Genomic DNA, 27,136 nt, shown 5'->3' with positions numbered 1-27,136 from the left:
CTTGGGATGTGTTTGCTGTATAAAATGCACTATTTAAATATTATTAGAACATAGAACAGCACATTACAGGCTTTTCCACCCACAATGTTGCGCAGACATGTAACCTACTCTAGAGAACTGCCTAGAATGTTCCCTAGCGCATAGCCCTCTATTTTTCTAAGTTTCATGTACTTCCATGTTACTTTTAGGATTGAAATATTGGAATTTAGAAGAAATCTAAGGCAATTAATTTTTTTTTTTAAAAAAAATAGTCTATTTTCTCTATCTATGGACTTGCAGTAAATGGTCTTGATCCGAAATGTTGACTGTATATTTCCTTCCATAGATGCTCCCTGATTTGCTGTGTTCTCTGCCATTGTTTGTGTATGTGCGTGTTGGTCAAGATTTGCACAATCTCATGTGTCTATGTCTTAGAATAGGTGATAGGCTATTTAGAACTTGAAAATATCTTTGGAATGCTTTCCTTCAAAATGTATGGATACTGAATTATAAACAAGGTCTGTATTGCCTGCTCCAGTTCTTAGTAGTTATATTGGTGCAACCTGTTTACTACTTTAGTTGTGTGATCTGTCTATGTTTGAAGCTGGACACTCAAACTGTTGGATCAGCAATTTTCTTGAAGCAAGATTACTAATTTAATAGCATGTGCAAAGAATGAGGTGATGTCATAAAGAAAGCAAGCAAGTCAGTGGAAAATAGACAGTTTAATTTTGCTTTACTTTATGCACTGTCCTTTACAATCTATTAATAATCAACTTGATGTGCAGAAATGATTCAACTTTTATGGCCTTTGAGGATTTTCATAACTTGCACCTATTTTGTGTAAATTTGCACACACCACACCAACACCTTGACCATGTGTGGCAGCAGCCTTTGCTGAGTTCATTATTCTGTCTGGTATAGTGAGTGATCTGGAAGACATCCATATTGAGCTTTCATTCAATCAATGGTAAGTTTCTGATTCTGTCTGTACTTTTGTTCAATTGAATTTTCATCTAAAATTTATTAGCTTAACCAAATATAATGTAATTTACCAAGGGGTCAGTAATATTTAAGCATGAATCATACAAGTTGTCCATTTTGAAAAGTAATGAAATCCAGCAAAATATTATCTAAACGGTTTGAGGTATCCAATTTTAAAAAAAAAAGCCTCGGGTTCTGTGGCCCATATTACATCATTTTATATTTAAAAATGGTTAACAAGGCAATCTTGAGACTATGTGTTAACAAATACTTTTACAGATAAATCAATTGATGCACTCTGTTCTCTGTGATACATAGTGTTTTCTTGGAAAAAGGTATTGAACACATGAAATCTGCCTTACATTATGACAAAATCCCTGGAGCTCCTTTTCTTAACCATTGAAAACCTAAAATTATCTCCTAACTCTCTGCAACTCCTTATTTTTAAACTTCAATAATATTTATTTCTATAGAGATAAGTTAGTATCATGGAATCTTCCTGCAGAGGGAAACCACTGAGCCCATATACTAGCTCTTTGAAAGAGATGCCAAATTTATTTTCATACTTCTGCAAATCCCCAACAGCTAACAATTTAGTCCTCTCTGTGCACAATTGCAATTATCATTCCAATGAAATCTGATTTCATTAAGCCTTTAGGTGGAAATGTGCTTCACTTGTAGTCACTATTTTGTTCTTTCAGTGCTTGATACAAATTACTGAAATTGATTCTCTTCTAGTTTGCTATTTTCACTTTGGATAACCACTTTGAACATAATTACTTTATGATCACTATCATCCAAAGGTGTTCCCTGCTAACAACATGCCTTTACTCTTGGGACTTTAAGCTTTAAAAAGCTTGTTTATTTCCTTATACAGTTAAGAGAGATCTGGGAATAATAAAGCTGCAAAATTAAATCAGGGCCCAATATATTCACTTCTATGAGTATAAAATGTAAACAGTATTATTTTGAGCTAGACAGGGAAGCTATTTCACCAGTGGCCAGATTTTTTTACCTATTTCATTCATTCTAACAGGTGCTAAATAAATGCACATCTTTCATTAAAAACAATTAGAACACTTTATCTTGGACATCTTTGTGAAATTGCTTCTCAAACATGTAAAATTTGCTCTTTTCAAACTAGGCTATTTTCATCTTTGATTTCTCTTTGTATTTTTTCTTATTGTAACTATCTCAATAACTGACATCCTTTCAGTTATAAGTTCTAATACTTTAAAAAATCCAAAAAAAAAACATTTCCTGTAGTGACTATGGCAAAAGTTACATCAAATAACAAAATACTGTGGATGCTGAAATTCTGATTTATAAATTAAAAATAATCTGGAAATATTCTGGGGAATTGGGTAAAAGATTTAGTAGCATAATTTGACAGCATTTTACCTCCTTGAATTGTTATAGAACTTGTTATAGAACTCCTTGAATTGTTATAGAACTTGTATTTCTATAACACTGCTTTCATCATTGTTGATTTAAAACATTCTTAATAAGAGAATCCCCCAGAAGACATTTAAGGATTCATCTTCCCCTTTAATTTCTCTGTCAAAAATTAGGATAATTGAAGTTTCCAACTGTTATTGTTCTATTACTTTTGTGCATTTCTGAAATATTTCCACAATACACTCAGTACACGGCAGTATTTGGGGATTCATAGTGAACATCTAACAAATGATCCTTCTCTTTCTGTCTAATTCCAAGCAGATTGATTCTTTAAGCTCTCAAGTTTATTACCCTGCAAGAGAACCTTGTGCTACCTTTCATCTTTCATCTATGGTGTCACACTTACTGGCCCAGTCTGCAACCAGTTAATTAAACATTATCAGCACCCCTTCACCAAGTGACTTATATGGCTGTGTCCTTCTTAAAAAAAAATTGACTTGGCAGACCTGCAGACTCTGGCAGTTGTATTATTCTAGATCATATCACAAGGTTAACTTTAAATAATCTCTGATTTGTCCAAGCAAAATTTCCTCACATGTTTCAGAGTAGTGGCAGTTTATTGTGTTTTCAGGTCAATTGAGGATGAACAATTGAAAAGAGTAGTTGTTCATTCAGTTAGTTGTCTCTATGAGTATGTTTGCGTTCATTTCTGCTATCGATTGTTAGTCTGGGCTTGGTAACAATACCAAAATAATTTGCATTGATCATCAGAATTCATAAAAGGACCATTAATCAATTATACATGGAGTGTTTAATTAAAATAAAAACGAAGTGCTTGTGAAACTCAGCAGAACCTGTAGCATCCATGATGAGAAAGAAAACAAATATTTCAAGTCTATCTTTCCATTAGAATTTATGAAAGGTCAATGATATGAAATGTTAACTGTCTCTTCTCTCCACAGATGTTCCCTGAACTGCTGAATATCTCTAGCATTTTCTGTCATTTTAGTTCCAGCATCTGTAGTTCATTTTTCTTCATCAAATGATTAACAAAACAAAAGGCATTCATTATACTTAAATGCTTTAGTAAAATTGTGTCTCTTGTAGTTAACTGGCTAAAAATAAACTTGACGGGCTCAGGTCACTCACTGAAACAAATAATCTCTCTACATCTCAATCTTCACTTAAGATGTTCCTTAAAAGTTAACATTTTAACCAAGGTATCAATCCATGATCCTCGCTCAAATAAAACATTGTGAAATGTATTATAAAGGCACAATATTATGGTTAAAATCTTTTTGTGGAAAAGGAACAGCCTTTTTTTAATCCATGGCACTGAAGCCCTTTACATGAATTCTCCTACAGGTGAACTCACCTTAAGTGTTTGAGATTTGTAAGCATGGAATCAAGTGATTGTTCATTTATTTTCATATAGTTGTGAACCATTTAAAATTTCAGACAATCACAACCTTAGCAACACACAAAATGCTGGAGGAACTCAGCAGGCCAAGCAGCATCTATGGAGGAGAGAACAGTCAATGTTTTCGGCTGAGACGAATCAGGAGAACTGGAGAGAAAAAGATGAGGAGTCGGTGTTAGAGGGTGAAGGAGGGGAGGGTGAAACACAAGGTGATAGGTGAAACTGAGGGGGGGAAGGGTTGAAGAGTAAAGTAAAAGAGTTGGGAAGTTGATTTGTGGAAGAGATACAGGGCTGGAGAAGGGAGAATCTAACAGGAGAGGACAGAAGAACATGGAAGAAAAAAGGGGGAGGAGCACTACTGGGAGGCGATGGCAGGCAAGGTGAGAGAGGGAAAAGCGGATAGGGAATAGGGGAGGGGAATTATTGGAAGTTCGAGAAATCCATGTTCATGCCGTCGGGTTGGAAGCTACCCAGACAAAATTTAAGGTGTTGCTCCTCCACCCAAGTGTGTGCCCTCATCTCGACAGTAGAGGAGGCTATGAATGGGCATGTTGGAATGGGAAGTGAAATTAAAATAGGTGGCCACTGGGAGATCCCGCTTCTTCTGGTGTATAGAACGTAGATGCTCGGTTAAGTAGCCCCCCCCAATATATGTCAGGTCTCACTGATTGTACAAGAGACCACACCGGGAGCACTGGATACAATAGATGACCCCAACAGACTCAGAGGTGAAGTGTTCCCTCACCTGGAAGGACTGTTTGGGGCCCTGAATGGTAGTGAGGGAGGAGGTGTGGGGCAGGTGTAGCATTTGTTCTGCATGCAAGGTTTAAGTGCCAGGAGCAAGATCACAACCCTTTTCCTGTCTTGGTAGCTGTCCCACAATCAATCCTTGTCTTCCAGTGTCTTAATTTTAAACATCATTCTCCAAACCTCCATCAGACTTGAATTCTACATTCTTTTGAGATTTCACCTTCAGTGAAACTCCAACATATATCTTCTAGTGTTCATTTCTTCACAAATGATGGCTATGCCTTGTTGTCTTTGGCTTCATTTCATATTTAATTCCCTTCCTAAATCACTCAACTTCTCAGTGGTCTTAAAAGATGCTCCTTAAAACTTGGCACTTTGACCAAGCTGTTAATCCCTGATATTTGTTCCCATGAAGCATTATGTAATGCATTACAAAGGCACAATATTTTGGTAAAACTATTATTTTCCCTTTGTGAAGTGTAACATCACGAAGTTTATTTATTTCAATCTCAAAATGAAGGATTTTGGTCAACTTTCATTATCAGATTATTTCACTTAAAATGGGCTTGCATTTTGTTTGAACACAAATGGCCTGAAAATACTTGTAAATGTACACAACAAAAATGGTTCAACCATTTACCTCTCAATATTTCCCCCCTTTTAGCAGACATTATACAAACTAGTCTGAATTAATCACTCACAGCAGTTGCCCTCTTCTCTCCTTTTCCTCTCTGGTTTGGAATGAAGATCTTCCATGACAGAGAGAGGAAGGCCCGCCCTCTGCTCCATGATTAACTTCTGTTTCTATTCCAGCTTGAGTGCTTCCAAAATAAAACTATTACAAAGAGAATGAGATAGTTAATGGAACACAGCAGGCCAGGCAGCATCTATAGGAGAAGCACTGTTGACGTTTCGGGCCCAGACCCTTCGTCAGGACTCGAGGGTCTTTGTCCTGACGAAGGGTCTCGGCCCGAAGCGTCGATTGTGCTTCTCCTATAGATGCTGCCTGGCCTGCTGTGTTCCACCAGCATTTTGTGTGTGTTGTTGTTTGAATTTCCGGCATCTACAGATTTCTTCATGAGATAGTTAATATTATCTTAAATTAATTTAAATCCTGATATAATATTGAAATATTCCTCTGCTCCCTTGAAACAAAATAAACAATATTGATCTTGTTCTGTTGCTGAAATAATTATCTTGCTAACATAGGGAAGTAGTTTTAAAAAATTAATTTCTATAATATAAAAAATATTCTGAAGGCTTTTACAAGTTTTGTGGAGTAAAATAACACACCCCTCATCCTTTCAGAACAAAACAACAAAAGAAATTACATGAATTTGAATAATTCTATCAGTAAGTTTTATATCAGCTTCTGATTAAGTGGACTAATCTTTGATGATATTAACTAAAGATACTACCCAGCTACATATAGTTTGAATCAAAACTTACTCCTACTTTATTTAAACCATAGGCAATAGCGGCATAACTTGTTTCATCACTGTATCAAAAAAATTTAAATTAAATCATTGCCAATGCATCACCTTTGCAAAAAGTAAGAACACAGTTATTTTTCCCCAATTTTATATCGCCATTTAATTAAGGATAATAATTAGAATTGTTAAGTTCTCAATTATGCTGGTTGATTTTAAACATCCCCAAGAAAATATTTTTGCTATGTATGAATCTGTTGGAAAATCCTAAAACAACATTTTACCAAAAATTACAACTAAAATTTTTTGGTGAATTAGTTGTAAATTTCTGTTTCTCTTGTTTTTCCTGAGACATCAACTTCTATAAGACAAAGTTTGCAAGATTGAGCTGTTTCTCATTTGTGTTTAGTATATTCTGCATATGCTGTTTATGGGTTTTCATATTGAAGACCATGGTGTTTTGTGCTTAGAAGAGAAAATTTTATACGTAAGCCCCTCTAACATGAGTTGCCATTTTAAACAAAACAAGAACTTTTCATTTTTTTGCAATTGTTCAGAGCTGTTTTTGGGGAAAAAAACAAGACCATTAATATTGGAAAAGCTGTTATTGCTCTGAAACTATTTTTACTTCCTGTTTTAAAGTGAGATAGTGCTTCATTTATACAAATGTAAGCAACCATGAACCAACAAACAAAGTACAACTATAAAATTAATATTTCAAATATCATTTTGATCAATGGTCTCAAGAAATGTCTGATATTAACAAGATGCTGATAAAATCGATCTGATCCAGAATATCTCTGTCTTTCTTTTAATTTGTGCAGCACAGACATTTACAGTATCACAGTATTTTGAGTTTGGCTTTTTAAAAAAAAAATTGTTCCGCTAAAAATGCCTTCATATTTCTTTCTCTCGCGTCCAGCATTTATCATAGAAAACCTTGGTGGAAAAAGTTATTTAAAAAATGAATTGGCTGTTAATCCAAAAGTACCAAGTTTTTTAACCCAAAGTACCGAGACAGCAGGATATGACTGTGGCAGTTGATGGTAACAAATTGAACGTGGGATATATAATTCAAAATGTTTTCTTAGTTTGTTACTATTATAAAATTTCCACTAGCCATGTGGCTACTGAGCTTTCCCGCTATGCACACACAGATGTAGACTTTTGTATAGGTAATTTAGTAATACTACTCTAATAAAATTCTTGTAATGTTTAGCAGGAAAATGAAAGTCTCATGTGGAATATATTGTGATCATTCTCAAGTAGTGAGGCCTGAAGTTTTATTTTTAGTGCTTTGCCTTATGCCCCACTAAGTACATAAATGTTGTATTTTTTTCCCTTAATGTGGTTAATTATTGTACTTGAGAATATGGTGCTTTTTACTGTTTGTTGTAGATGTATTGCATCAAATGTGTAAGATTTTATTTGCCACAATTCTGCTTATTTCATATTATACAAAGTTTGGGTAATACAATAGAATAAACATTAACATAAAACTAATAGTCTGACTAGTCAACAAATTCTCTGATCAATATTTAACTGACATGGGTATTGTAATGATTGATTTTAGTTTTAGATCTTTGTATTTTTACACAGGACATGGCTGAATAGAATCGAAACAAATGCTATAAATAGCTTCCTCATTCGGCCCTTCACCTTTTATAGATTATTTTTGTCGTGTAGAAAAGTAATCTCTATGTTGTAAAGAATGATTGTCAGTTTAGGTGTTCATTTTTCATCAAATTATACCTGACAAAATTACAAAACATTGAAAGAAATGTTGGAACATTTACTGTCAAGTGAAATTCAACTATGACACTATGACTAAAACTGTGCAAGTACTTCATATTGGCTAATACAATGAAGCACCTTTGCATATGAAATATTAATGGACATAAAAGCTAACAATATCCCAGAACCTGATGACCTGTAATCTAAAGTTTTAAAAGATACCATGAAGGTAATGGCTACATTGGTTCTTATTTTCAAAAATTTTATATGCAAGAATGGTTTAAGCTGATTTGGGGGGGGGTTGGGGGGGAACACAAATGAAACTCTCTTTAAGAACAAAAGGTAAATGGAAATGGAGGTACAGACAGCTGAGCCCAATGTCAGTCCTTGATGCAAATACCAGATGTAGTAATAAAACAGTTGGCATGGACTTGTGAATGAGAAATCACATTTGTAAATTTGTTGGAGTTTCTTTGTAGCTGTAAACTAGCCAAGTATCTGAGAGAGAACCAGTGGATGTGGTACATTTGAGCTGTCAGAAGGCAATCCATATTATACTGCACAAGAGTTGAACAAAATAAGAGCACTTGGGATTGGATAAAATATAATGGTGTGGATGGAATATTAATCACCTGATGGTTCCAGTATTTGTGTTTTTAAAGGGAATATAAATTAGTTAAATGAATGAGCAAGGAAATGACAGATGGAATATATCACTGACAAATGTGAGTAAAGAAAAAATGGAATGGAGGAGTTATGAAAAAAAGTTGGAGATTGAAAGCTTACGAGTGTCTTTGCTTATGAATTCTGAGATACTACAGTGCAGATACAGCAAGAATTAAGTTAGACTATATATTCATCTTTTTAGGTGGGCCCAAGTATAAAAATATGCTAATTACCTACCTTACAGGAAATGCACAATGTCCTAATGACTACACATCTGATATTTGTGGTTAAGGAATTGACTGAAAGAATGCAGATAAGTGCTCACCAGATACAATCCTAGATTGGTAGTTTTGTACCATGAAGAAGGATTAAATAGACAGGGCCTTTATTCTTATACATTTCAGAAGTGCCACAGCATGGAGGAGGAAGGGATGTGGTTTCCCCTGGTTAGGCTGTGTAGAACTAGGATCACAATCTCAAAATAAAGGGTGAGACAGTCAGGATTGAGATGGGAATATTCTGTTTCAGCTGAAGGATCATCTACATTTCAAATTCTCCTCAATTTGGGAAGGAAAAGGGGAAATCAATTAACCATCCACAGGTTTCATGAATTTATACAAGTTTATATGAAGACACAAAAACATATCCAAATGGAAACCGAAATTTACTTCCTTAATGTTTTAGACTTTCTTCTATTGTAAGTGTTTTTCATATTTACTCCTTTCAACCACTCGGTGCTCTGCGACGTTTTAAAGCAGAAACTAGCAGAGGGCTGTAATCTCAGCATTACTGCGATTCTGGAGTCCAGAGTTGTTGTTCTTTTTTTAAACGTATGAAATTGCCACGCTGTGATCTTGAAATACCTTTTCTCCTTCAAGATACTGCTTAGAATCGAACTTGTTTCCGGACAGATACAGCTGCAAACATTTTGCAAGTGTCATCTGAATGCTACGTTAACTGTTTCCGTCACCGAAACGTCGATTGTCTACTCTTTTCCATGGATGCTGAATTCCTCCTCCAGCATTTTGTGTGGTTGTGATACTCGGGTCATTTAAAAAAAAACAGGGTCCTAGTAACTAGTATTTTGCCACTGATCCCTACAGCTCATGTTCTCAATTTTATTTATTTAGTATTATTTTGTTTTTTTTGTATACTCACGATTTGTTTAGGTGGTCCGTCCTTGGGTGCAGTTTTTGATTTATTCTATAGTGTTGCTTTGTATTTACTGTGAATACCCGCAAGAAAATGAAGAGTGTAGTCTATGTAGTGTACGCTGAAAATAAATTCACTTTGAACTGATTCCGTAACAGCGTTGCGGCGGCGACGCCTGGACCCTCACTGACGTGAGGCGGTCCGAGAAGAACCCCCTAGGCTAGGCAAACCAAACCCCTGGTGCTGGGGGAAGTAAATCGCGGCGTTACCACGCTCCACCGCAGGAGGATCACAGGTGGGGGCGGGAACTTCGGAACCACGTGAGCGCCAAGCGCCCAATCGGAGCGGCCCCTGCAGGGCGCAGGGCGCAAGGGGCGGGCGTTGGTGAGTGGGGGTGGGGGCCGGCACGTGACGCCGGGTTACACGAATGGGGTTGACGAAGGGCTGTTTATGAGGCACTCAGAGGCTGCAGAGGTGAGTAATGTCTGCCCCGGGAGAGCAGCGATCCCTGACTTTGTAAGTAAAGTTTAGCTGCGCGTTCATGAGGAGACGCAGAGAACGAATCATTCTCCGTCTTACCCCAGGCGACTGCTGCAGCCCATGGGACTCTACCCGACGGAGCTTCAAGCCTCACCATCAGGACCTGACAACCGCGAGCATCTGCAAGACTTTTTTAACAGTGTGTTTAGAGCTCAAGTTCTTCCTCTGCTTGTACCAACCGTTATATGAAAAGTAGTGACAGGGTGGATTCGGTTTTGCCAACCATTCATTATCTAACGCAAATCAGACTACACTAAATACACCTAGTAGAGCTGATATCAAATCTAAGGGAAATGGAATTCCCTGCTCAGGAAGAGGATGATGGTTTTGTACTCCAGGCCTTACTTTCAACTTATAGCGTCATTTTGATGTTTCTTAAAAGTAGAAGTTTCTTGGTAACAGTCAAAAGGCTACAATATAACTGCAGTATGAGATGTCAAGTTGTTCCCATGTTTAAGGAATTGGAAGCTGTGCAGAGGAAGTTCATCTGTTTGATTCCTGGGATGTAGGAAATGGGCTGAATAGGTCAGGCCTACTCATTGGATTTTGGAAGAATGGGCAGTAATCTTCATGTCGAGTCTAGTTTATTGTATGGTGAGATGCAGGTTCAATGAAAAACCTGTAGCGACATTACGGGCAAGTTGGTATGGATAACACACAGGATATAAAGTATCTATAAATTATATAGGACAATGAAGATATTGAAATGTATATGATTCTAGGGACAGACGGTAGATATTTCAGCTAAGGGGTATTTAGAAGCAAGAGTTATAGTTCTATGAGAAAGGGGTTGTTAATTTAAGAGATTGAGGATTTTTTTTCTCAGAGGGTGCAGAGGTAGAACCTTCACAAATGTTCAAAATAACATTTTGCTCCTTTCCAAAATCTTCCTCCCAATCTGTTCCTCAGTATCTTTGTTGCTATTAGAGCAGGGAGAGTTATAGAATAACCCAATAGAGCGATTGTTCCCTTCCTGTTTCTGATTTCAAGTCAGACTAAGTAGACAATTGTTCCATAACATTCTCCCTTTCTGCAGCTGATACTAACCATGATCAGCAATGCTATCCCACCCCATCTCTTTTACCTCTCTCCCTGACCCTCCTGTTGAAACACCTAAACCCCAGAACATTTAGCAGCTATTCCTGCCCTTACAACAACCATGTCCCCACAATGGCCGCAACCTCGTAGTCCCATGTACTGACCCATTCTCTTAATTTAGTCACTCTTGTGCTGATAATTCTTACATTAAAATAGACACATTTTGACCCACCCCACTGACTGCAATTTTGCCTAATCAGCTACCAATCCTTCTTCATATCTCTACATACTCCTGCCTGTATATCAACTGCCCCATAGCTCTTGTTCAAAAAGACATGGGAGCAGAATTAGGCCATTTGATCTTTTGGGTCTGGTCCACCATGGCTGCTTTATTATCCCTCTCAGCCCCATTCTCCTGCCCTCTTCCCATTACTGTAGACACCCTTACTAATCAAGAACTTATCAACCTCCACTTTAAATATGTCTAATGACTTGTCCTCCACAGCCGTCTATGGCAAAAGAATTTCACAGATTTACCACACTGGCTCAGTAAATTATTCCTCATGCCTGTTCTAAAGGGACACCTTTATATTCTGAGGCTATTCTAGTTCTAGACTCTGCCACTATAGGAAATAACCTCTCCATGTCCACTCTATCTAAAGCATTCAATATTCAGTATTCAGGTTTTAATGAGATCCTCCTCCATCCTTCTAAACTCCAGTGAGTATAGGCCCAAAGCCACTGAAATCAGGCTTAGTGGCTTGTGAGAGAAGATCTGCAAATGCTGGAAAACCAAGCAACACGCACAAAATGCTGGTGGAATCTCAGCAAGCCAGGCAGCATCAATGGAAAAGAGTACAGTTGACAGTTTGGGCCAAGACTTCATCCTGAACAAGCTCTTCAACTACCTTTTTCAGAACCTTGTAGTGTAGTCAGTATGGTCAATGTGACTTACCTACCTTAAGACATTTCAAGCACTTTTTTAGTAATAGCAACTACAGTCACTTCTGCCCCCAACACTCTTGAATTTCTGGTATAATACTGGAGTCTTCGACAGAGAAGACTGATGCAAGATATTTTTTAAAGTTCATCTGCATTTCTTTGTTCCATTACTACCTCTTCAGTGGTCCTATATCCACTTTTGCCTTTATTTTACTTTTAGATATCTTAAAAGAACTTTATGTATCCTTCTTTATATTATTGGCAAGCTTATCTTAATATTTCATTTCTTCGCTCCTTATTGCTTTTTTCACTTCTGTTAGTTTTCAAAAGCTTCCTGATCCTCTAGCTTTTCTCTGATTTTTGCTGTATTGTATGCCCTCTCTTTTGCTTATATGCTGTCTTTGACTTCCCTTGTCAGGCCTGGTTGCCTCATCCTCACTTTAGAATACTACTTTTTTTGAATGAATCCATCCTGTACCTTCCAAAATGTCCCCAGAAACTCCAGCCATTGCTGTTCTGCTGTCATCCTTGCTAATGTCCCTTTCCAATCCAGCTCCCCCCCACCATGCCTCTGAAATTCCCCTTACTCCACTGTAATACTGATTCATCTGATTTCTGTTTTCTTCCTCTCAAACTGCAGGGTGAATTCTATCATATTATGATCGCTGTTTCCTTAGGGTTCTTTTACCTTAAGCTCCCTAATCAAATCAGGATCTTTGCACAACACCCCATACAGAATTGCCTCTTCCCTAGTGTGTTCAACCACAAGTGACTCTAAAAAGCCACAGTGTATTCTACAAAATTGTTCTCAAGGGATCCGGCACCAACCTGATTTTCCAATTTACCTGCATATTGAAATACTCCACAACTGTTCTAATATTGCCCCTTTTACCAGACTTTTCAATCTCTTGTTATAATACATGCCACACATTCTGACTACTGTTTGGAGATCTACAGTATATGTAATTCTCATCAGTCTTTTTACTGTTGCAGTTTCTTAACTCTACCCACAAGTATTCTACATCTTCTGATCCTATGTCACCTGTTTCCAAGTATGCCCCTGCCAAACTAGTTTAACCCTCCTCAACAGCTCTATCAAACCTGCCTCCAAGGATATTGGATTCCTCAAGTTCATGTGTAACCTGTCCACTTAGTAATGGGTCAAAGCTTTACCCGAAGAGCTCACATTGATGTACAAATCTGAAACATTGCCCCTGCAGAATTCCTGAGCCACACATTCACCTTCCAAATCATCCTATTCTTAACCTCACTGGTGTATGGCACAGGCAGCGGTCCAGAGATTACTACCCTTGAGGTCCCACTCTTCAATCTTCTACCAGGCTCTCTGTATTCTCTCTAAAGAATTTCATCCTTTTTCCTACCAAAGTCATTGGTACCAATATGTACCATGTCTTCTATCTGCTCCCCTCCACCTTTAGAGTGCTGTAGGTCCAATCTGAGAACATTCCTGACCTGGGCATTAGGAGACAATATACCACCCTGGTGTCTCACATCTACATAATTTCCTTTCTGCTCCTCCAGTTATTGAATCCCCCAGCACTATTGCACTCCTTCCCCCTTCCCTTCTGAGGAAAAGGTTTTTTTTTACTGTATTATTGATCAATAATTCTGTTATAAAGTTTTACATATCTGGTTCAACTGAGCGAAATGGCCTGAGACTTGAGTTCTTCAGCTTCCATGTATGTTGAACTTTGAAATGGCTGCTAGCATGAGTGCCTCCTTTCAGTTCTATTCTCTAATGTGCAATGCATGTCAGTGAATGTATAGTTTGATGCAATTGTCTCAGTTATGGCTGGGTGGTAATAGCCAGATTAGTTAGTGCTTGTTATATTATTTTGCTTGTTAAAATTTGAAGTGATGACTTAAACGATTGAAAAGACCAGTGTCTCCCTCAAAGGATATTAATATTCAGTTTCTGTTGCTTTGTGCAGTTTATGCAAAGGAGCAACAAAGAATGAGACCTTCGATTACTCTGCAATTAAGAATACAGGCTGAATTCAGAGTCAAGGCAAACTTGTTAATGAACAAACCATAAACAAAACTTTATGAATGTTCTTAGCATATTTTCTTTTCCACACAAAATTAAATAAAATTATAGTTTAAGGCACGCACCAGATTTATGTAATTCCAGGCACAGGTTGAATGTTGAATCCTGAGCAGCCATTAGTTAATGAATGGAAGTGAATTGTTTGAGAATGTTTGGAGAACATCATGGCAAAATATTACTGATCACTGGAATCAAAAATTGTTGATGTACTACTTTATTATTGTTGAGGCTGACCTGTCATATAAGGAAAGCATTTTGCTCCACATTGGACTGATTAATTGAATGAAGAAGACTGGCTGTTGCTAATATATTAACTGTGTCCTTTATAGTGCAGCATTCTTAGTAGCAGGAAATTAATACTGCACCAACTTCTGATTTGACATTTGATATCATATATTTATTAGCCATCCCAAGACTGAGGTTGGGAGTTATAAATAACCTCAGGCAATGTTGGCCTAAACTGAGTGCTTGGGAACATTGATTTTAAAAATCCAGATAATGCACATCCTTAGATCCACAGATGTATGCTTCTCACATGTTCAACCTGATGTCAAGTATAAGTAAGTAATAGTAATCATTATGATTTAAATATTGGAACTTAAATGTTACTTTATTGGCCCTCTAGCTGCCATGACAGAACAAATAGCATCTTCGGATTTGATGGACTGCGGCCCTGTATCTTGTGATCTGAATTTCATGGAGGCTATCAGTCAGAAGATGAGAATTCCTAACAGACTGAAAGTGACCGAGGAGCTGGGAGATGAAGAGAAAGCAGAAGATAGTCAGCTATCAACATTACACATGCAGATTCCTGAAAGAATATCAATGGGAGGTAAACTATTTTAAAGTCCTAGGGCGTTTAACATAATTGTTTATTATTCATCTAGATTCTTAGCCTATATTGTTTAATTAAAGAACTAAATTAAAATGGATAAAAATTTTAAAATATGAATTTATTCTAAAATAGAATGCAGAACTTAAAATTTAAGAAGCCCAATGATCTGCATAAGTTCCCTTTACGAGTTGCTTCCCTCCCCTTTTAATATAACCAAATCAACATAATATTTTATTTCCTTATCATATGTTTATCCTTAAACTTATTTTTGCTGTTGGCCTCTGTTATCTTTTTGTAACACATGACGCCAGATGAACTCAGCCAATCAGTCCTGATGAAGAACTATGGGTATATATTTTGATAAATAACTTCAGGCAGAGAGTTAGTTTGGCAATAATTACATCTGAGTAAATTGTTTAAAAAAAAATTGGGTCTCGTTCTACAATGTTACTCAAATAAGCCTTGCATGGGGTACCTTATCGAAAGCCTTGCTAAAATCCATATACACTGCATCTATGACATTAATGTGTTTAGTCAACCTGATATGTTTTCAATATTTGTTTACAACCTGATATGTTTTCAAAAAGAGTTATCAACAATTCAGCAGCCACTGCAGAAATATCAGTACTCACTGAGAGAGAAATAAAATTTATAATTCAGCTCGGTGACCATTCAGGAAAGTTATTTTTTAATTTGGTTCAATAATCTGTTTTCATTATTGGTAGCCAATTATAGCTCAGTGGTCGCATAAACCAAAGAATTAAGCAGATTATCTCGGCTGACACTTCATGCTGACGAGATGATGGGCACTAAACCGCCTTCTTTCACTTGAAAAATACTCACCGAGTCCTTTGAGTTCAAGATCAACTTGATAAGATTCCCTGTGCTGCCTTCATAGAAGGGGAATCCTTCTCAATATCAATTATTTGTTATTCGATAAGTGAAAAACAAATGATTTAATTATATTCACATTTCCAATTGTATCGTAGTGTAATCAAATTAGCTACATTACAATGGGAATATTACATCAAAATATACTTAATTGGTTTTGAAAGTCTTGGATTATCCTGAGGTAGTGAAAAGGCGTGGTACAATGTAATTCTTAAAACATTTTAAAATGACAAACAATTATTTCTGACATTACATTGAAAATTTGTGTACTTTGCAAAAGATGAATGATTATAAAATATGCAAAGATTGATATTGATTTGTTTTTAGTATTCCTACTATAAATGAGCAGAAATGGTGTACATTGCTGTAAGTAATAACAGTTCTATTCCATAATACCACCTATTGCTGTGAGACTTACAAATAAATATTTCTTCTTGTTTTAGGTAAGTGCATGTTGGCTGGAATGTGAAAATATTGCACTCTGTCTTAGTAAGAATGTGCATGATGTATTGCTTTTGCTTAGTATTCTTGACTTAGTGATAGATTGATGAATTTTTACTTTGCAGAAAGTAAAAATAGGCAACAGCAATAAATTGTTTAAAATTGCAGTTTGTTAAATGGGTTTAAAGGAATGCACTTTTTCTTCAGAAACAGAAATGCAGGATATTGGAGCAAGGCCGTATTTGCATAGTTGGTTCCACAATAATCCTGTGACTATAGATCCTCCACCACTTAGTGTCTCTCCTCAATTAATGTTTGGAACCTCCCAAGCTATGAATGTGGATAGATCCGAGAGTCCATTCCAGGTACATTAGGAGTAACATTATGTCCTTTTATAATGTTGAGATATATATTTGAGTAGTAATACTTACTAACTTTATAACTTTAACCCAACACAAAGGAAAGCTGATTTAAAAATAAACTTGCATTTTTTATGGTGTTTTTTACACTTCCGCACGTCACAAAACACTTTTGAGATGTGTTCACTGGAGTGATGTAGATTAAGATAGCAACATCTCTCATGCATCCAAGTCTGGAAAAAAACATTGAGAAGACTGACCAATTTATGAGTAGGAATTGATTTATGTCATACCTTTTTATGAAATCACCACTTTTCTTGGGTCCTGACACTCTCCTCAGCCCTCCCTGATCTGCTCCTAAGCTCTCATTTTAGTCACTGGCTACCCAATCCGCTTCACTCTACAATTTCTCACTGGCCCTGATCCATGATTATAGTCCTATGCCATCCTCTTTGAACTCTGCTACAACCATTATTTCCACACCCCACGGCCGGACACAGATAATATATATTTTCCACATTGTGGGAGAATTAGGTGTGAAATATTCTTGAATTCTCCTCAGTTCAGCGTGGCCTGAAGAAAGGTGTATGGTTTTCAGTGACCTACAAAGAGTAGAAAATGCACTGATTTGTTCAGTGGTTATTCATAATTTAACTATGGAGAGATTTTTAATGTACAGTGTTCATTTTTAAAGTAGTTTAACTTCAGCAAAATGTACATTCAACTTCTGAAACTAATAACTTACTCCATTCTTATTTATCTAGATTTTCAAATATTAGCCTGAGTCCATTATTGGAATGGCCTGTATGTATGTCACTGTTAATTTGGGTGTTTTCTGCTATTGAATTGAACTCATCAGTAAGAAACAAGCATGCAAAACATCTTTTTCACAGATGATTGCCTCCCAGAATTCCAGTAGATCACGAACATTAAGTGAGAATGAGTTCTGTCTATCAAGTCTGCCCAGAAGACAGAGGAATTTGTAAGTAAGACATTTTGCCTTGGCTGGTTTATTGTAATGTTGCATCATCACTGCATAACTTCAAAAATGACGCCATGTTCATTTACTGAAATGGACTTTGGCTATTTGAAGAATGTTTGGGTGGTGTAACATCAAAAGGAAAGTTTGATTTTTTTTAAAAAAATCATTGATATTACAAGTTTAATACAACGGCTGAAGGAGAACTCTAGTGGCTTATGAATTTTGCGGAGTAAGCTTGGTCATACTGTACATTGGAACATGCCCCTTTAATGCCACAGGTAATGTAGTTCTGTCTCTGTTGTTTTAAGAAATACCACATGTCAAAATCACATTCAAATTAAAAAGAAGTAAGTTAAAAATGGTTTACCTTTACATGAATAAAAATGCTTAAACTAAAATTTTTTTAGATAGTTTTGGGAATTTGTAAATACAGCATGAAGGAGCTGCTGTTTTAGTATTTGGATTTTTAAGTACATTGTGAAATTCAGAAGGAGGAAGGTAAATCAAAATGTTAGAAATAAAACTATTAAAATAACCAGTTTTCATATATTAAAGTGTATGTTTACAGTGCATGAGTAGTAAGCATTACCACCTTGAGATCTGGCTCAAAACTGTTTCGTCCTGTCAGGTGTAAATCACACTGATTACACTTTCCTTCCTATCACTCATGGTCACCTCCTAATAGGATTTTCATTGCTAAAGTTCTGTTAATATACAATGAATAAGCATTAGTAAAATTGCAATCTTCTTTCTGCTATCAGAAAACATTGATAGATCTAAGAAAAAAATCATTGTAAACAGTGTTATGAATTTACTGTAGCTAGTTATCATGACAAAGCTCCTTGAAAGTATTAACTGAAGACAACACAGCTATTTTCTTTGAAGCTAATCTTTTCCATTCTCTGCTCCAGAGCCATGAAAGGCATAGAATCAAAACAATTGTGGAGAAATGGATGACAATACTTGGGCAATTTCCTCTGCTGGCATTTGTCTTATATATATTCTGAATAATGTTTATACACTTTATTCTTAAAATGTTTCCTATAACTCTAATGTGCAATTTTTTAAATTTTAACTTTTATGAGTATGAAATATACCATGATAGGATTCAATATTTGGTTTAACAGTATTATGCTTCTATATCATCTGTAGGAATCATCGCTCCAATGTTCCAAAGCCTCCCTTCCTTTCACCTGGACCTGGCCAGGCAATATTTTCATTTCATAATGTGTGCAATGTATTAAGTTATGCTGGACGCAAGTTGTTCGAGTATTTAACGGAATCAGTCTGTCAGAAAACGGGAAGCAGGTGACCGGTCTCAGTTTGTGCAGCTTGATGCCCTGCTACCTTTCTGTAATTACAAACTGCATGAGGTGCATCAGTTTGAAGCTCGTTAGATGTTAACAGTCTTCCACTAACATCTGATTGTATGCTCTGCCATCAGTACTTGTATTCAAGAAAATACTCTGACTTTTTATAAATGCTTTGTTTGCAAAAAGCTAACCCTAGTGATGATATTAAATATTCGCATCTGCAGTAACAAGTATACTACTTAAATAAACGCGAATCCCCAGTTTTACAAGAATCTACCTCTGACCAACACTAAGGAGTTTATGGCAATTCTCAAGTTTGTAAGAACTCAATGAACATTATATCTTTCTGCTACCTGTAGATCACTTCTGCTTCTCATAAGTCACCTAAAATATGCATTTATCATATTTCCATATATTGGTTAATGTAATTGCAGGTTATGAAACATAACATGATTAAAAATGACAAAAGTTTGAAGTTAAACTTTATATTATGAAACAAATTATGTAGTTTTAATATAATCTATTTTAGCACTATTTCTGATCAGAAAATTGAGAGAGGAGATGAGCTGTAGTAGAATTTTGCCTACTCCAGTCAGCATCATGCATGAGTTGCATGCTCCATTAACCAGGGAGCATAACCCTGCCTTCTCATTACATTCAGCACAACAGAAGGTGGTGAAAGATTTAGAGTTTTGCATATCCCAGATAAAACATTTGTTTCTAACTGTTAACTCTCCAATTGTTTTTCATTTAATATATTGAAAGTAAACATCATATTTGGATAGCAAATCTTTTTAAGTTGTCAGGATGAGTTTCATATCTAGGTTTATAGGTGAATTATCTATTGTAACATTTTATGGATAATAATATTCTGAAAAGAAAATATTTTAGTTGTTTTGATATCTTGTTGAAATCTGTTATCAGTACAATTTTTAGCCAATATAATTTAGATAGTTTTGAACTAAATAGTGAAAGCTGAAATACCACACGCTCTTCTCATTCATTCTATAGTGAAGTCAGAAGTGCTAAAGGACAACAACAATACTTTAGGAACTCCAGTGAAAATGTATGGGGAAGACAACAGGCTGCTATTATTTTTTTCTAACTATTTCCAGTTTTATTTGCCTATAATGCTAGGATACCATGGAGATGGGGTTGTAAATACAATCTGGAGGAATAGGTTCAGTATTTTGAGACAATTATTTTATTATAATCTAAGTAATATTATCAGTATTCTTTGTACTGGCACTTATTAGATGCTCAATATTTAACTCTAATTTTCATATTTTATGTTAATTTTTGCAGCTGTAGAATGTGATCAGATGCATAAAGCATTAATAATATGAGTATGCCAAATATGCATTTGCTTATTTAATCATGCTACATTTGGTGTATATAACACTCTACACAGAATTTGTACGTGTTCATTGGAGAAAGTGGGGACATTTTTTTGTGTCAGTATAGTTTAAGAGCATCTGAGAAGAAATAAATAGAATGCAATATCTACCTGTTTCAGAGAAAAATCAGTGATATGTTATTCTTGGATATTAGAGAAACTGATCGGCCCATATTCTTGCCAGGAGAAATCTTTGTGGCATTCAAGATGTTGAATTAAAACAAGTTGAATTAATAATTACAGGAGCAATTGAATTCCATGGGCTTGTACTATGCATATTGCTGTGATTAACGGGTATTTGTTTGGCTAATTAATTTCTTTTCACTTTCAGAAATCGGTTCCATAATCAGCCCCTTTCTGGCAGCATATACTCAGATGCGACTAATCAAACGAGGAATCAAAGGTGCTTGGCAAATTATCTTTCTTGATGCAATCACTTTAGTGCTAATCATTTTTTTGTTGTGTTCTATAACTTATTTTCAATATTTTACACTAATCTGGCTGTACCATGTGGATATAGTACGTACTGCAGCCAGGTTGATCTAAGTGTTGGATCCAATTCAATAAGTGAAATTTCTGGTATGATATTTTTAGGTTGTGCAAAAATTAGTTTTAAAATCTGAGAAGAAAGTGAAAATATAAATATCCACCAACTTTGGAAGAAAATAAATGATAACATTAAGGCAAACTAAATATATAGTATATGTCTATGACTTTGACAAAAAAAATTCCTATTCCCCTTTCCATTTCCTGAACTCAGTAGTCCTCTGCTGCTTACTTCATGAGGTTGTTTACAATTTCTTCTCATGTTTTGCTGCATTTTGCCTCTAACCTATTTTAATCCTTTTTTGAACTCCTGCCTCTATTTTTTCTCCTAGCTACCTCTTTATTTCTCTGCAATGGTGCTAAATGGAGTTTCTTACAAATTCCACTTAGCATGATTATAATTCCACACAACATGATGAAGGGAGTCCTGGGTATGATGATGTAATTTTGCCTTCACAGTGGTAGTTGAGTGACCATCATTAGTTCAACGCTAGATTATTAATTAAATGTAAGTTCCTCAGCCACCATGGTAGATTTTGAATTTGGCTCTGGGTTATTAATCTGGTAATTTAACCACTGCAGTACTTTCATGCTCTAACCTAAATATTAACACATTGAATAATCCAAGTTATAATAGCTTTTATTGTATTTAGGATTGATCTTCCAGGATCAAAATACGAAGGAGACTGTTCAGTTAATTTGAGTATTGATACTGCTGTTGGAGAAGGAAAAAAGGTTATTTATATTTGGATTTTTTTTCCAGCATGGCCCCTGATTACACTATACCTGAAGGTGTGCTAGAAAATTTCAGTGTAATGGAAGTTGTAACCCTCCGACGACAGGTAAGATTTTCAATAAGGAATATTTACAAGAATGGCATCTTAAAGAAGGATGCTTTGGAAATTGATTGCTCGGCTTCTGGATTCATCAATGAGTCCAAGGACGTTCTGTAACTTACTCAGTTATCTTTCGGCTTTATGTCACCAATCTTTATATTAAAGTTAAGATTAGCTAATTCTATTTTTCTTTGAATCACTTTATATTTATGTTTTAACTAAATAAGTATATTTAACACTAAAATATTCATCCATTTAATGATTAATTTTTAAATGTTTCTGATTATCAGAAGCATATAAACACAACGAAACAGATCTTGAGTAACTTGGTAGGCCCCAGGATGAGGACTAGTCATTAGCTCAGCTCAGTCCCTCTCAGGATAGCTGCAAAGCTGAGGCTTTGAGGCTCTTTCAAGTTGAGCACAATCTGGCCTTTTACCTGACAAACAGGTGCCATTACTTGGAACACTTGAATAACTGAAGATGTCGGAGGTGACACTCAGCACTGCTTGTTACAACTTTAAGTATTCTCCAGGAAGATGCTTCATTTAATGTATCTTACCATCTGGTTTTAAAATCATGACAGAAAGAAATGTACTTTAATGGTGGTGTAATTTTGCATTAGTGTACAGCACTTTCACTGAATAGTACAAATTTCCTCTTTTGTAGTTGAACAAGTTGAATCGCCGCCTACAATTATTAGAACAGGAGAGTCGGGACCATGCTCGGAAAGAATTTGTTCTCTATTCCATCATTTTTGCAGCCTGTTTTGTCAACAGTTGGCTTTGGCTGAGGAAGTGACATTGTTCCAACTGCAGTGCTGGAGGTTAGACTGTTTTCTGTGAGCAGCTTGGCAGATACCATCATTTCTATTGTGCAACAGCCTGTATTGTCACTGAAATACAAAGTCTGGAACAACTTGATGAAATGATTTTAACAGCACAATTGCAAGGGTTTGGGAAAAACTATTATAGTATAATGCTCTCAGATCTAATTAATTACTGTAAAATCAACTAATAACTATCTAATATATATCATGGAAAATTCTGAAATAATTCATCTAACTGCTATCAAACAAATCAATTATAAAATTATTACTCTAATCCTAAACTGAGTTGACAAACCAGAAATCAGAAAGAAAATATCCTTTTGCTGGTAATCAAAATCTATTTTGTATCTCCCTAAATGTGAATGCCTATGCTCTTGACTGTAGGAACAGTTGCAATTTTGTTGTTCTCTGGCATTATATTGGATGGTTGTGATGATTGCCAGCTGTAGAACCCACAACATTTCCTTAGCTGTAAACAAACTTTTGGATGAACTCAGCAACTCTAGCAATTTAGATTTTGCTCCAGATTCCAGCATTTGTGGTTTCTTGTATCAACATTTCCTTAGTTGATGTTAGTTATAAAAGCCAGATCATACATAGGGGTAAGTTGACAGTTCCCTGGAGAACAGCTGGCCTGCTACTGTGTGTATACCTTCAGCTTGATTCAGCATAACTACAGAGTTTCATAATATCCCTAGGTAGTGTATGTATCTGAACCGTTATTCTTTATTCTGTATTCCATTATAGAGCTATGGTAACAGGAGATAAGAACAGGTTACATATCTCTGTCCTGTAGCAGAGGAAATTAATAAACTAAAGGAAAGTTATTTTCCATTACCTGCCATTTTATACATTTCTGAGAATATCTTGACCACTACTAAGAGTTGTTTACGATGAAAGTCAACTAGTTAATCTGTTAAAATTAGAATCATTAAAACTCAGAATTACCAGGGTGCCTATTAACAGTTGCACATTTCAATATCAGAAGTTAGTTTCATGAGCACTAATATGACACACAAATTCCTTGAAAGTAAATATCCTTTGATTTTTTTTTAACTTATCTATCGTCATTGGGATAAAATGTGTCAATACAAATGGTAAAATGAGGTATGTGATAGAGACATTATTAATGCTAAAGGCTGTCACGTTAAAGATGTGTGCATTGATTCACAATTGTGCATGTTATAAGGTGGGTGGCATTTAAAATCTGGTCGTTACGTTTGACATCTTTGAACAATGGTTAAATAATCAGTACCTAAAAAAAAAATGGGCAATAGGTCTAGCAGGATTTCAGTTTAAAATAAGATGCTCCTCCAATGTTGGACAATGCATTATGCAATGGTAAACTGAATGGTAAGATATAATTAAATTGTAACTGGAAGTTTGATGAAGGAGCATTTGCAATGAAGATTAAAACCAGTCCAGTGAAATGCAAGTGACAGATGTTTTTGAGTAACAAGGCAAGTGTGGCTTAATTGAAAAAATTTTTGAATAAAAGAATACATTTCCTTCTTATGCATTCTGTCATTCAGTTAATATACAGTATTGGTTAGGAATCCAAACTGATACAATTGTGTACCTTCTTCTTGTAAGAAATCAGAGCATGTCATTGAATTCCTTTGAAATCAAAGCTAATGAGGCTTAATTTTATTTTGACAACTAATTTATTAAAATATAATGTGTATACCAGTAAAATGGTAGTGAGAATATGTCTTAGAGGACTTCATAAATTAAAAACAATTTTAACAATTGCCTGATTCAAGTGCACATTAAAATGTGAAGAAAGCATGAGCCATGTATTATAGGGGTGGTGTTGAGATAGCTATATATTTGCAATGTCAAAACTGCGTGCAGTGACCACAGGATGTACACTGAATTAATAAGAGCAGTCTTTGGACCTTGTTCCTTCCCATTCCATCAAAAGCAAAATTTGTACACTGTGCTGGACCATTTATATATAAAAAAATACATAGATGAGCATCACACCAAAATAACTTCTCTTTTTCTTTATTTACCTGACTTAATTTATATTTTCCAGAGAACTCAGAATTATTTAATTTTTACTGATCTAAGCTTCCTCATGCTTCATACCCTCTCCCTGCTTCTCCCTTCCCAATGAAGTCTCACATAAGCTCTACAGCATAAGTTCCTCTACAGCAAGGGTTCTCAATCTTTTTTTATGTCATGGACCAATACGATTAAGCAAGCATTAAGTTTCTCAGTTTCAAAAAGTGTTTTCCTTGCACCGAAATGCACAACCTTACCTTTCCTTTTTCTCCTTTGTCCCTTTCTCCCATGGTACACTCCCTTCTATCACATTCCTCCTTTTCCAGCCCTTGACCTTTTCCACTCACCTGGCTTTGCCTATCACCTAACTGGTTTTCCTTTCCCTCCTTCAACCCTTTTTATGCTGGCGTCTTCCACCTTCCTTTCCAGTCCTGAAGAAGGATCTCGACTTGAAATATCGACTGTTTATTCATTTCCATAGATGCTGCCTGACCTGCTGAGTTCTTTCAGTAGTCTATGTTGCTTTGGATTTCCAGAATCTCTTGCATTCACAATCTGTGAGGCTAAGCACAGCTCCAATGCCATATTTAGGTCTGTTGTTGACCGAATCGAAGTTGGTGATGAATATAGGAATGAGATTGAAAATCTGGTTGAGTGGTGCCACATTAGCAGCCTCTCACTCAATATCAGCAAGACCAAGGAGCTGATTATTGACTTCGAGGGGGAACCAAGCGGCCATGAGCAGTGCTCATCAGGGATCAGAGGTGGAGAGGGTTGGCAACATTAAATTACTCATTGTTATCATTTCAGGGGACTTGTCCCGGGCCCAGCACACAAGTGCAATTATGAAGAAAGTATGTGAAGATTCAGAAACTTTGGAAAACTTTGATAAATTTTGAAAGAGCTGATTGTGGACTTCAGGAAGGGTAAGACGAAGGAACACATACCAATCCTCATAGAGGGATCAGAAGTGGAGAGAGTGAGCAGTTTCAAGTTCCTCAGTGTCAAGATCTCTGAAGATCTAACCTGGTCCCAACATATCGATGCAGTTATAAAGAAAGCAAGACAGCGGCTATACTTAGTTAGGAGTTTGAAGAGATTTGGTATGTCAACAAATACACTCAAAAACTTATATACTTGCACCGTGGAGAGCATTCTGACAGGCTGCATCACTGTCTGGTATGGGTGTCGGGTGGGGGGGGGGGGGGTGGCTACTGCACAGGACTGAAAGAAGCTGCAGAGGGTTGTAAATCTAGTCAATTTCATCTTGGGCTCTAGCCTACAAAGTACCCAGGCCATCTTCAGGGAGCAGTGTCTCAGAAAGGCAGCATCCATTATTAAGGACCTCCAGCACCCAGGGCATGCCCTTTTCTCATCAGGCAGGAGCTACAGAAGCCTGAAGGCACACACTCAGCGATTCATGAACAGCTTTTTCCCTCTCATCCGATTCCTAAACGGACATTGAATCCTTGGACACTACCTCACTTTTTTAATATACAGCATTTCTGTTTTTGCACGTTTTAAAATCTTTTCAATTTATGTATACTGTAACTGATTTACTTTTTTATTATTATTATTTTGTAAATTTTATTTATTATTTTTTTCTCTTCTGTATTATGTATTGCATTGAACTGCTGCTGCTAAATTAACAAATTTTATGGCACATGTCAGTGATAATAAACCTGATTCTGATTCTGGAGACTGGTTGCATCACAGCATGGTATGGAAATGTTAATGCCTTCCAATGGAAAATCCTACAAAAAATAGTGGATACAACCCAGTCCATTACAGGTAAAGCCCTCGCCATTATTGAGTGTTGTGTCAGAAAGCAGCATCCATCATCAGGGACCCCCAACATCTGGGCCATTGTCTCTTCTTGCTGCTGCTACAAGGAAGGAGGAACAGGAACCTCAGAGCTCACACCAGGTCTAGGAACAGTTATCCCTTAACCATCAGGCTCTTGAACCGGTGGGGATAACTTCACTTGGCCCATCACTGAATTGTTCCCACAGCCTAGGGTCTCACTTTCCAGGAGTTTTATCTCATGTTCTTGATATTTATTGCTTATTTATTATTTCTTTTGTATTTGCAGTTTGATATCTTTTGCACATTGGTTGTTTGCCCATCCTGTTAACTGGTCTTTCATCGATTCTATAATGGTTCTTGAATTTACTGAGCATACCCAAAAGAAAATAAATCTCAGAGTTGTATATGGTGATGTGTACTTTGACAATAAATTTACTTTGTTTACATAGGAAGTGGTAAGATTCAATCTTGCTCACTTGTTTTGTATATTCATTTGTTGAATCCTTATTTTCTCATCCAACTCACTTATGGAAGCCCCCATGTTGGAAATGACTCCACAGGGCTTGAGTTTCCCTGCTGCTTTTTATTGATGAACACCAATAGGTTGACAAACTATGCATCATTTCCATCCCTTGGGAGCACAAAATTGTAGTTAAGTACATTGTATTGAGCATATGGTGACCCTTCCATTGTATTTCTGCCATGTTCTTTAATGGTTACAGAAAATTTTGTGTACAGAAATTTTTAAGTTACCCACTTAATTAAACCAATTCACTTGTACTCTATTCTCCTCA

The 27,136-nt window shown here is 36.2% G+C and overlaps 1 protein-coding gene across 5 annotated transcripts; it reads left to right on the top strand.

Annotated features, from left to right (window-relative positions):
• Positions 1-812: 812 nt before the first annotated feature.
• Positions 813-26,751, top strand: LOC132398182 (mitochondrial fission factor-like). Of its 5 annotated transcripts, none has more exons than XM_059977263.1 (9): positions 813-949; positions 14,727-14,933; positions 16,476-16,633; positions 17,521-17,609; positions 18,762-18,917; positions 20,650-20,721; positions 21,628-21,706; positions 22,370-22,526; positions 25,347-26,751. In XM_059977263.1, exons 2-8 carry the CDS (start codon positions 14,732-14,734, stop codon positions 22,499-22,501), a joined length of 888 nt encoding a protein of 295 aa, XP_059833246.1. In that variant the 5' UTR covers positions 813-949; positions 14,727-14,731; the 3' UTR covers positions 22,502-22,526; positions 25,347-26,751. The 5 variants fall into 5 exon arrangements, with proteins under 5 accessions (XP_059833246.1, XP_059833248.1, XP_059833247.1 ...); XM_059977264.1 differs by lacking the exon at positions 813-949 and adding an exon at positions 9,908-9,987; XM_059977265.1 differs by lacking the exon at positions 18,762-18,917 and having other exon boundaries at positions 814-949.
• Positions 26,752-27,136: the final 385 nt, after the last annotated feature.

Source organism: Hypanus sabinus, chromosome 8, assembly GCF_030144855.1.
Source record: "Hypanus sabinus isolate sHypSab1 chromosome 8, sHypSab1.hap1, whole genome shotgun sequence".
Classification (NCBI taxonomy): domain Eukaryota; kingdom Metazoa; phylum Chordata; class Chondrichthyes; order Myliobatiformes; family Dasyatidae; genus Hypanus; species Hypanus sabinus.
This window is presented reverse-complemented; position numbering and strand designations above follow the sequence as displayed.